The sequence below is a fragment of the Bubalus bubalis genome, chromosome 1 (genome assembly GCF_019923935.1).
Source record: "Bubalus bubalis isolate 160015118507 breed Murrah chromosome 1, NDDB_SH_1, whole genome shotgun sequence".
Lineage (NCBI taxonomy): Eukaryota > Metazoa > Chordata > Mammalia > Artiodactyla > Bovidae > Bubalus > Bubalus bubalis.
This window is the reverse complement of record NC_059157.1, coordinates 98,744,110-98,756,535: the sequence shown is the minus strand read 5'-3', so window position 1 is coordinate 98,756,535 and position 12,426 is coordinate 98,744,110. Positions and strand designations below refer to the sequence as shown.

The 12,426-nt window shown below is 38.7% G+C and overlaps 1 protein-coding gene across 12 annotated transcripts in view; it reads right to left on the bottom strand.

Moving 5' to 3' along the window:
* DZIP3 (DAZ interacting zinc finger protein 3) overlaps positions 1-12,426 on the bottom strand; it is a 125,736-nt gene that overhangs the window by 55,032 nt on the left and 58,278 nt on the right. For all 12 annotated transcript variants that reach the window (XM_025283622.3, XM_044941583.2, XM_044941588.2 and 9 more), the window contains one exon: positions 1,024-1,100. In XM_025283622.3, the coding sequence (XP_025139407.2) occupies positions 1,024-1,100 (77 nt within the window). The remainder of the gene's footprint in view (positions 1-1,023; positions 1,101-12,426) is intronic.

Here is a 12,426-nt window from a genome sequence, read left to right as displayed (position 1 = left end):
TCCTCAAAGTATAGTCCATTGACCAGCAACAGCAACTTCCACATGGGAGCCCGCTAGAAATATAGAATCCCAGGTCTTAACCCAGAGTTACTGAATTGGCACCTACAGCAGCTATAATTTAACAAAATCACAGATAGTTCAAACATATATTAAAGTTTGAGACACACCAATCTAATGAATTTCTTCTTACTCTTATCTTCCCAAAAAATAAACTAATGACTAAGTAGGTGTTTCATCAATGAAATGGAATGAGGCATGAGACTGAACTATTTGATATTTTTTCTGGTTTAGTAGCACCTCCAAACGAGAAAGCAGACTGAGATGAATTAGAAAGTAATAAGAATTTGGTATATGACAGTATATTTTTAAACTAATATTTATCATAAAATGTAGCTTTATTGTTTTATCCTTAATGAATGTGTGTTTCAAAAGATTTTTAAAGTAATATACTCTTGCTTGATATACTTGACATAAACTGTGGAGGCAAGCATGGTTACAAAGCAAATGACTCAAGGAGGAGCTTTCTCTGGGCTGCCAAATAAGAAGCTGGCTAGAATCAGGGACATCCCCAAACAAGAAGGAATGCCACCAGACTACACTTCCCTGGGGCCAGGAGACCTTAAGGTCTCCAAATGCTGAGCAGCTGGCATTTGTTAGCACACTCCTGAAGAGGTGGCACCATTTGGACTTTGAGCCCAAAATGTTCATTCTTTCCATTTCACCCTTTTAACAGGGAATGCAGCAAAGAAGGAGAGGTTGGTAAGAAGATCAGATGAAGCTCAATCTGTATAGCCACAGTTACACACTACCTCTCTGTAGAGGCAAGGTAATGTGATACCCATACACCTGATATTTCTGTCAGTGAATTCCAGCCTAGACCAAGTGATGCTTGTTAGTATAAACCCAAGCCCATGAACGGCAAACACAAATAAACATATGGTTGTTAATGGCATGATACTTTACATAGAAAGTCAAATTTTTTAACACAGTTTTTAATAGCAGACATATGAAAGTAAAATATACCTTTTGTACCAAGTTTTAAACTGATCTTCGGTCTTATATCAGTATCAGTTATTTTCAGATGCATCAACTTTTTATAGCTGCAATTGTAAAAAAATAAGTTAAAAAAGTCAAATTTTTATCAAAAGTCAGATTTTATCAAAAAGTGAAGATTTTTGATATCAGCATGGCTAAGTCAGTGAGCACTTTCTTCTTCTACTCCTGGAAATAATTTAAAAGCAAAGGAGAAAACTGAATGAACAAATAAAAACACCAACAATAACAACCCTACAAGGCCATTTTCATTGGAATTCAGAGGCAAGTAGAATTGTTAGATTTCATACAAAAAGAATCACATGACTAACTTGTTTGCAAGAAGACTGTATGGTAGCAAAAGAATAGAAGTCTTTGCATTGTAAAAAGTCAGCAAACCTGGAACTCCTCCCATATCCTCTTCCACCACAGAATCTTCTTACCAATAACTATTCTTAAAAAACTCATTTAATTACTGCATGCATGCTCAGTCGCTCAGTCGTGTCTGATTCTTTGCAACCCTTTGGCCTGTAGCCCACCAGGCTGCTCTGTCCATGAGATTTTTCAGGCAGGAATATTGGAATGGGTTGCCATTTCCTCCTCGATGAGATCTTCCCCAACTAGGGATCAAACTTGTGTCTCCTGCATTTCCTGCATCACTGGCAGAGTCTCTACCACTGAGCCATTGGGGAAGTCCCCCTTTTAATGACTAGCAATTAAAAGAGACACAAAGAAAGAAACTGGCATAGTGTCAATACAAATAACTAGGAAAAAAAGAGAAAAAAGTAGCAAGATTTATTAAATAGACTAAGTAAATGTTGCCATGAAACAGCTGAAAAAACTTGGCACTTGACTTCAAAAAGAACTCTCCCACAGAAAACAATACCAAAAAAAAAAAAAAGCAACACTAGAATGTACGCTTAGCTTAAAGGACAGAGATGGTGGTGGTGGTTGTTACTGATTTTATCTCTAGCACCAGCATAACACTGCCAATCATCTGCTACAAAGAAAACATTTTAAACTCTTAACAATATATAGTAACAGCAAAGACACTGAGTAAAAGGAATTCTACATTGCCAGCCAGCCAGAGTGTAAATTGGTAAAACCACCATGGGAAACAGTTCAGCAAAATCTAGTAAAGTTAAAGATATGAATAGATGGCCTAGCAATTATACTCCTAGGAATACACTCTGGAGAATATTTTGCACACGTACACCTGGAGACATATATAAGAATGTACATCATAGAACTGTTGTTACAGTCTAAAACTGGAAATAACCCATATGTCTATCAATGATAGAACAACTAAAGTAGTATAGCTGTAAATGTCTCCAAAGGATTCTCCAGGCAAGAATACTGGAAAGGCTTGCCATTTCCTTCTCCATGGGATCTTCCCAACCCAGCAATCGAACCCAGGTCTCCAGCACTGCAGGCAGATTCTTTACTGACTGAGCTAAGAGGGAAGCCCCATACCTATAAATGAAATAGACCAATGAAATGAAAAACTATAATAGGAAAAAAATTTCAATGTCTATTTAAAAGCATAAAAATGAGTGTTTAAATGTATATAAAGTTCAAAACAGAAAAAAATAAACTATACGTATAAGCAACAGTGTATTATGGAATCAAGGAAATATGTAGAAGTAAAATATATGACGCACAAAAATGGGAAGAAATCAGACTATATTATTGTAATGCTCATACACTATATATGATGCATTATTTAAAAACAGATTTTTATAGGTTAAAAATGTGTATCATCACAACATTGTAAATCAACTATATTGCAATAAAATAATTTAAAAATGTGTATCAAAGGTTTCAGAGCAGTCACTTACTATAACAAAAATAAATATAATAAATAAAACAAAAAACTGCTATCGGGAAACAAAAAACAAGGGCAGAAGGGAAAAATCGAAAACAACCAAGAATATGGTAGATTTAAATCCAACACAATCAAGAATTATAGGACATGTATGTGGAAATGACCATCTAATTTAAAGACAGACATTGTCAAGCTGGATATAAAAAAAAAAACAACCAAGACCTATGTTATCTCTAAGAAACCCTCTTTAAAGGTAAAAATATATATGTGCTGTGTGCTAAGTCACTTCAGTCGTGTTCAAGTCTTTGCTACCCTAAGGACTGAAGCCTGCCAGGCTCCTCTATCCATGGGATTATATAAATTGAAGTAAATGGTTGCAAAAAGCTATGCCACACAAACACTAACTAAAAGCTGGAATAGTTATGCAAATATCAGATAATAAACTTAAAGCAAAAATATTATCAGGGATAATCAGGGATATCCTTTTACATAAGGATAAAGGATTCAAATCATCAAGAAAAAAAGAAAGTAACCCTATATATGTGTGTAGTATCTAATGAAAAGAGTTTAAAAATATACTAATAGGCAATAGAAAAAGACAATATAGACATCAAACTTCAACATTTCCCTCTTAGTAATTGATAGAAAAAGTAAACAGATAATCAGTAGTGATACAGAAACACTGAAACAAAACTAATAAATCAACTTGGTATATTAATAGAACATGGTACTAAACAAAGGCAGATATAGTTCAAATGCAATGAGACACTTATCAAAATACACAATATTTAAGTGTCATAAAAGAAATCTCCACAATTTTTAAGGCTATAATGCTTGAAAATACATTCTGTGACCACAGGGAATGAGATTGGGATTCATACCTAGAAACATAGTTGAAATATCCCCAAATATTTGGCAATTATTTAACACACTTCCATAGTTACACACACACACAATTAGAAAATAATTTGAGTTGAAAAACCTAAAAACAACTTACATATTAAAATGGATGGGACACAGCAAAAGCAGTGATGCTAAAGGAAAGCTATATATTCTATATATAGAGCTATATAGTCCATAAAGAAAAAAAAAGTCTCAAATCAATCATGAAATCTTTCATTCTAAAAAATTAGAAAAATGTGAGAAAGCTGAACCCAAAGCAAGCAGAAGCAAGGATGTATAACAAAAGTTAAGAACAAAAGACAATGAATTGAAAACAGAAAAATATTAGAGAAAATCAATGAAATGAACTGATTCTTTGAAAGGATCAACAAAATTAATAAACTTCTAGTCATAATGATCAAGCAAAAAAAGACACAAATTTCCAACATCAGAAATGAAAAGGGTGACGTCACTGTAGAATCTACAGATATTAAAAAGGGATCATATGGGAATATTATAAATAACTTTATTCAAAGATACATAACTTGAATGAAATTGACAAATACCTTGAAAAAGACAAACTATCAAAGCTCATTCAAGAAAAAATAATCTTAATAGCTATGTATCTATTACACAGAAGAACTATACAAAAAAGATTTTCATGACCCAGATAACCACAATGGTGTGATCACTGACCTAGAGCCAGACATCCTGGGATGCGAAGTCAAGTAGGACTTAGGAAGCATCACTACAAACAAAGCTAGAGGAGGTGATGGAATTCCAGTTGAGCTACTTCAAATCCTAAAAGATGATGCTCTGAAAGTGTTGCATGCAATATGCAGCAGATTTGGAAAACTCAGCAGTGGCCACAGGACTGGAAAAGGTCAGTTTTCATTCCAATCCCAAAGAAAAGCAATGACAAAGAATGCTCAAACTGCCGTACAATTGCACTCATCTCACACACTAGTAAAGTAATGCTCAAAATTCTCCAAGCCAGGCTTCAACAGTATGTGAACCGTGAACTTCCAGATGTTCCAGCTGGATTTAGAAAAGGCAGAGGAACCAGAGATCAAATTATCAACATTGCTGGATCATTGAAAAAGCAAGAGAGTTCCAGAAAAACATCTATTTCTGCTTTACTGACTATGCCAAAGCCTTTGTGTGGATCACAGTAAACTGTGGAAAATTCTAAAACAGATGGGAATACCAGACCACCTGACCTGCCTCCTGAGAAATCTGTATGCAGGTAAAGAAGCCACAGTTAGAACTGGACATGGAACAACAGACTGGTTCCAAATAGGGAAAGGAGTACGTCAAGTTAAATAAGCAGGATGTCAAGGCTGTATATTGTCATCCTGCTTATTTAACTTACATGCAGAGTACATCATGAGAAATGCTAGGCTGGATGAAGCACAAGCTGGAATCAAGATTGCCGGGAGAAATACCAATAACGTCAGATATGCAGATGGCACTACCCTTACGGCAGAAAGTGAAGAACTAAAGAGCCTCTTGATGAAAGTGAAAGAGGAGAGTGAAAAAGTTGGCTAAAACTCAACATTCAGAAAATGAAGATCATGGCATCTGGTCCCATCACTTCATGGCAAATAGGTGGGGAAACAGTGGAAACAGTGACAGATTTCCTCTTCTTGGGCTCTAAAATCACTGCAGATGGTGATTGTAGCCATGAAATTAAAAGACGCTTACTCCTTGGAAGAAAAGTTATGACCCACCTAGACAGCATACTAAAAAGCAGAGACATTACTTTGCCAACCAAGGTCCGCCTAGTTAAAGCTATGGTTTTTCCAGTAGTCGTGTATGGATGTGAGAGTTGGAGTATAAAGAAAGCTGAGTGCCGAAGAATTGATGTTTTTGAACTGTGGTATTAGAAAAGACTCTTGAGAGGCCCTTGGACTGCAAGGAGATCCAACCAGTCCATCCTAAGGGAAATCAGTCCTGAATTGGAAGGACTGATGCTGAAGCTGAAACTTCAATACTTTAGCCACCTGATGTGAAGAACTGACTCATTTGTGAAGACCCTGATGCTGGTAAAGATTGAAGGCAGGAGGAGAAGGGGATGACAGAGGATGAGATGGTTGGATGGCATCGCTGACTCAATGGACATGAGTTTGAGTCAACTCCGGGAGTTGGTGATGGACAGGGAGGCCTGGCATGCTGCAGTCCATGGGGTCTCAAAGAGTCGGACACGACTGAGTGACTGAACTGAACTGATCTCTTAAAAAATTTTAATTAATATGTAAAAGAAAATTCCACAAAGAAAATTCCAGTCCAGATGGCTTCTCGAGTAAACATTCAAAACATTTATAAAATTGTTGTTGTTGTTCAGTCGCCCAGTTGTGTCTCTTTGTGACCCCATGGACTGCAGCATACCAGGCCTCCCTGTCCCTTACCATCTCCCAGAGTTTGCCCAAGTTCATATGCATTGCATCGGTGATGCCGTCCAGCCATCTCATCCTCTGCCACTTTCTTCTTCTGCCTTCAATCTTTCCCAGCACTAAGGACTTTTCCAATGAGTCATCTGTTTGCCTCAGATGACCAAAATACTGGAGCTTCAACTTCAGCATCAGTCCTTCCAGTGAATATACAGGGTTAATCTCCCTTAAGATTGACTGGTTTGATTTCCTTGCCATCCAAGGGAGTTTCGGGAGTCTTCTAAAGCACCACAGTTAAAAGGCATCAGTGTTCTGCCTTCTTTACAGTCTAGCTCTCAGAACCATATGTGACCACTGGGAAGACCACACCCTTGACGATATGGACCTTTGTCAGCAGAGTAATGTCTCTGCTTTTCAACACACTGTCTAGGTTTGTCATCGCTTTCCTGCCAAGAAGCAATTGTCTTCTGATTTCATGGCTGCAGTCACTGTCCATAGTGATTCTGGAGCCCAAGAAAAGGAAATCTGTCACTACTTCCACCTTTTTCCCCTTCTATTTGCCATGCAGTAATGGGGCCAGATGTCACTATCTTAGTTTTTTTAATATTTAGTTTTAAGCTGGCTCTTTCACTCTCCTCCTTCATCCTCATCTAGAGGCTCTTTAGTTCCTCTTTGCTTTCTGCCATTAGAGTGGTATCATCCACATATCTGAGGCTGTTGGTGTTTCTCCCACCTATCTTGATTCTGGCCTTTAATTCATCCAGCCTAGCATTTCTCATGATGTGCTCAGCACATAGGTTAAACAAACGGGGTGGCAGCAGACAGCCCTGCCATACTCCTGTCTCGACCTTGAACCAATCAGTTGTTCCATATAGGGTTCTAACTGTTGCTCCTTGACCCACATACAGGTTTCTCAGGAGACAGGTAAGATGGTCTGGTATTCCCATCTCTCTAGGAGCCTTCCACAGTTCGTCATGATCCACACAGTCAAAGGCTTTATTATAGTTGAGAAACAGAGATAGATGTTTTTCTGAAATTCCCTTGCTTTCTCTATAATCCAGTGAATGTTGGCAATTTGATCTCTAGTTCCTTTCCCTTTTCTAAACCCAGCTTGGACATCTGGAAGTTCTTGGTTTGCATAATGCTGAAGCCTACCATGCAAGATTTTAAGCATGATCTTACTATCATGGGAGATGAGTGGAATTGTCCAATGGTTAGCACATTCTTTGGTACTATCCTTCTTGGGAATTGGGATAAGAATTGACCTTTCCCAGTCCTGTTGGCCACTGCTGGGTCTTCCAGATTTGCTGACATAATGAATGCAACACCTTGATAGCACTGTCCTTTAGGGATTTGAATAGTTCTGCTGGAATTTCGCCATATCCACTAGCTTTATTAACAGTGCTCCTTAAGGCCCACTTGACTTCACACTCTAGAATGTCTGACTCTGGGTGACTAACCATATCATCGTAGTAATCCAGTTCATTAAGATCTTTTTTATACAGTTCTTCCATGTATTTTTTCCATTTCTTCTTGATCTCTTCAGTATCTGCTAGGTCTCTACCATTTTTATCCTTTATTGTGCCCATCTTTGGCTGGAATGCTACCTTGATATTTCCAATTTTCCTGAAGATATCTCTAGTCTTTCCCCTTTTGTTGTCTTTTTCTATTATTAAACACTGTTCATTGAAGAAGGCCTTCTTTTCTCTTCTAGCTATTCTTTGAAACTCTGCATTTAATTGGATGTAACTTTCCCTCTTTCCCTTGCTTTTTGCTTCTCTTCATTCTTCCACTATTTGTAAAGCCTCCTCAGTTAACCACTTTGCCTGGTTTTTCTTTTTCTTTGGGATAGTTTTGTTCACCGCCTCCTGTACAATATTATAGGCCTCTGTCCATAGTTCTTCAGGCACATTGTTATCTAGATCTAGTCCCTTGAAACAGTCCCTTATCTATTCGTTACCTCTACTGTGAATTCATACAGCATTTCAGTCATACCTGGCTGGCGTTGTGTTTTTCCCGGTTTTCTTTAGTTTAAGCCTGAATTTTGCTATGAGGAGCTGCTGATCTGAGCCACCGTCAGCTCCATGTCTTGTTTTTGCAGATTGTATACAGCTTCTCCATCTTCGGCTACAAAGAATGTAATCAATTTGACTTTGGTATTGACCATTTGGTGATGTCCATGTGAAAAGTTGTCTCTTCTGTTGTTAAAAAAGAGTATTTGCTATGACTAGTGCATTCTCTTGGCAGAATTCAGCTAGCCTTGCCCTGATTCATTTTATTCTCCAAGGCCAAACTTGGCTGTTTTTCCAGGTATATCTTGACTTCCTACTGTCACATTCCAATCCCCAATGATGAACAGAACATCTTTTTTAGGCGTTAGTTCTAGGAGGTCTTCTAGGTCTTCATAGAACTGATCAACTTCAGCTTCTTTGGCATTGGTGGAAGGAACATAGACTTGGATTACTGTGATGTTGAATGTTTTGCCTTGGAAATGAACCAAGATCATTCTGTCATTTTTGAGGCTGCACCCAAGTACTGTATTTCAGACTCTTTTGTTGATTGTGAGGGCTACTCCATTTCTTCTATGGGATTCTTGCCCACAGTAGTAGGTATAATGGTCATCCAAATTAAATTTGCCCATTCCCGTCCATTTTAGTTTGCTGATTCCTAAGATGTTGTTTATTCTTACCCTCTCCTGCTTGACCACATCCAATTTTCCTTGATTCATGGACCTAACATTCCAGGTTTCTATACAATACTTTTCTTTGCAGCACTGGATTTTACTTTTGACAGCAGACACATCAACAACTGAGTGTCATATCCACTTTGGCCCAGCCACTTCATTCATTCTGGGGCTACTGGTGATTCTCTTCCATTCTTCCGCAGTAGCAGCATATAGGACACCTTCAGACCTCGGAGACTCATCTTTTGGTGTCCTATCTTTTTGGCCTTTTATACAGTTCAAAGCATTTATAAAATAGTATCAAGGCAGCATTCTGACAAAATAAAAGTAGGAAAATTTTCAAACTCATTTTAGGAGGCTAGCATTACACTGATATCAAATCTAGACAAAGACATTACAAAAACAAACAAACAAACTTTGGATCAATTTCCCTTAGGTGCAAAGGGCAGAAATCCTTTAATTATACTAGAAAATTTAATCAAATGACAAAGATTCTCTCCAAGACCGAACTCTAGTCAGTTCCTTTTGAACTCTTTTTCAATTAGGCCCCATGCCTGTCCAGGTGCTCAACAGCTCCAAATTAGGAAGAATTCTGCTACATCAATTTTAGCCAGAATCCGCTACTAGTTATTTGGTCACTCTTGATATCAGACCAAATTCCTCTCCTCCGTATTCCCTCAGGTAATATTGATTATCCTGGCCTGACTTCAGCAAGAGTCGTATTAGGTAAGTTTAACAAAGAATTACCCTTGGTGATTCTTAGTAATTTTTTATCCACTGACTCCCACTCTTCTCCCTGACTATAAATTCCTACTTGTCCAGTCTCACTCCCTACTACAAAACCCTTAGCAGTAGTCTCTATGCCTCTCATGAAAGTTCTGAATAAAGCCTGCCTTATCATATTAAAACTCATCATGAATAATATTTTTAACAACACCAATGAAATGACATCATCAAGACGGCAACATGAACATTCCAGACTTCAGTCTCCCTCACAAAAAAAAGACTAACAAGTAACTCTCCAGAGACAAGACACCTTTATGAAAATCCAAGAACCCAACTGTGAGGCTGATGCATCTCCCTGGACAACAGAAACAAAGCAGAGCTATCTTAAAAGGATTAGAAAAGCAGTCCTTCTTTGACCACATACCCGTCTCCCAGGCTGGCACAGCACTGAACCAAGAGGGTCCCTCTGGGCCTACAGTTTCTCCAGTGAGAAAGGAAAACTCAATATAGGCATCTGGCAACCTAGCACTGTAGGAGGCTTACTAGGAGGCTTACATTTGGGTCTTGCCTCATAGGGATCACTGAGGCAAATCTATTGAGTGCAACCATTGGGTATCAGATAAACAGAGAAGAGGGGTAGAAATTAGAGCAAGCAGTGCTTGTATCTTGGCCGACTACATTCCTTCTTGCAGTGGCTCCTGAAAAAGGCAAAAACAAAGAATGTAACAAATAAATAAAGCTTAAGGGATTTATAGGACAATGATAAGAGAAACAGTATCAGATCAGATCAGATCAGATCAGTCGCTCAGTCGAGTCGAACTCTTTGCAACCCCATGAATCGCAGCACGCCAGGCCTCCCTGTCCATCACCAACTCCCGGAGTTCACTTAGACTCATGTCCATCGAGTCAGTGATGCCATCCAGCCAACTCATCCTCTGTCGTCCCCTTCTCCTCCTGCCCCCAATCCCTCCCAGAATCAGAGGCTTTTCCAGTGAGTCAACTCTTCACATGAGGTGGCCAAAGTACTGGAGTTTCAGCTTTAGCATCATTCCTTCCAAAGAAATCCCAGGGCTGATCTCCTTCAGAATGGACTGGTTGGATCTCCTTGCAGTCCAAGGGACTCTCAAGAGTCTTCTCCAACACCACAGTTCAAAGGCATCAATTCTTCGGCACTCAGCCTTCTTCACAGTCCAACTCTCACATCCATACATGACCACAGGAAAAACCATAGCCTTGACTAGACGGACCTTTGTTGGCAAAGTAATGTCTCTGCTTTTGAATATGCTATCTAGGTTGGTCATAACTTTCCTTCCAAGGAGTAAGCGTCTTTTAATTTCATGGCTGCAGTCACCATCTGTAGTGATTTTGGAGCCAGAAAAATAAAGTCTGACACTGTTTCCACTGTTTCCCCATCTATTTCCCATGAAGTGGTGGGACTGGATGCCATGATCTTCGTTTTCTAAGTGTTGAGCTTTAAGCCAACTTTTTCACTCTCCACTTTCACTTTCAAGAGGCTTTGAGTTCCTCTTCACTTTCTGCCATAAGGGTGGTGTCATCTGCATATCTGAGGTTATTGATATTTCTCCTGGCAATCTTGATTCCAGCTTGTGTTTCTTCCAGTCCAGTGTTTCTCATGATGTACTCTGCATATAAGTTAAATAAACAGGGTGACAAGATACAGCCTTGACGAACTCCTTTTCCTATTTGGAACCAGTCTGTTGTTCCATTTCCAGTTCTAACTGTTGCTTCCTGACCTGCATACAAATTTCTCAAGTGGCAGATCAGGTGGTCTGGTATTCCCATCTCTTTCAGAATTTCCCACAGTTTATTGTGATCCACACAGTCAAAGGCTTTGGCATAGTCAATAAAGCAGAAATAGATGTTTTTCTGGAACTCTCTTGCTTTTTCTATGATCCAGCAGATGTCGGCAATTTGATCTCTGGTTCCTCTGCCTTTTCTAAAACCAGCTTGAACATCAGGAAGTTCATGGTTCACATATTGCTGAAGCCTGGCTTGGAGAATTTTGAGCATTACTTTACTAGCGTGTGAGATGAGTGCAATTGTGTGGTAATCCCAGAAGGAGATGGGAAAGAAAAAGGGACAGAAGAGTATTTAAAACAAATAATATCCCTTTCCCAAACTTAAGGTGCAAAATGGACATCCAGATACATAGGGCTCAAAGAACCACAAATGGGTTGAACCTTAAAAAGACTGCACTGAGATGCATTATAACTTATTTAACAAAAGTAAAAGACAAAGAGAGACCTTTGAAAGTAAAGAGAAAAGCAACATTGCCAATGATTTTGGCAATGATTTTCTGATATGACATCAAAAGCACATATAAAAAAGCAAAAATAACTAAGTGGGACTACATCACACTAAAAAGCTTCTGCACACTGAATGAAATAGTTAACAAAATGAAAAGGCAACCTACAGACTGTAAAGAGTCTGCCCGCAATGCAGAAGACCAAGGTTCAATCCCTGGGTTGAAAAGACCCCCTGGAGAAAGAAATGGCAACCCACTCCAGTATTCTTTCCTAGAGAATCCCATGGATGGAGGAGCCTGGCAGGCTACAGTCCATGGGGTTGCAAAGAGTCAGACACGACTGAGTGACTAACACTTCTTCATTTTATGTGTCCAAAGGAAATACAATTTCTGTCTCAGAGACATCTACATTCCCATGTTCACTGAAGCATTATTTACAGCTGCCAAAACATGGAAAACAACTTAAGTGTCTGTTAATGGATGAATGGATAAAGAAAATTTGGCATATATATACACTATGGAATACTACTCAGCCATAAAAAGAAGGGAATATCACCAGATGTGATAAATGGGTAAACTTGGAGGGCATTATACTAAGTGAAATAAGTCCAACAGTGAAAAA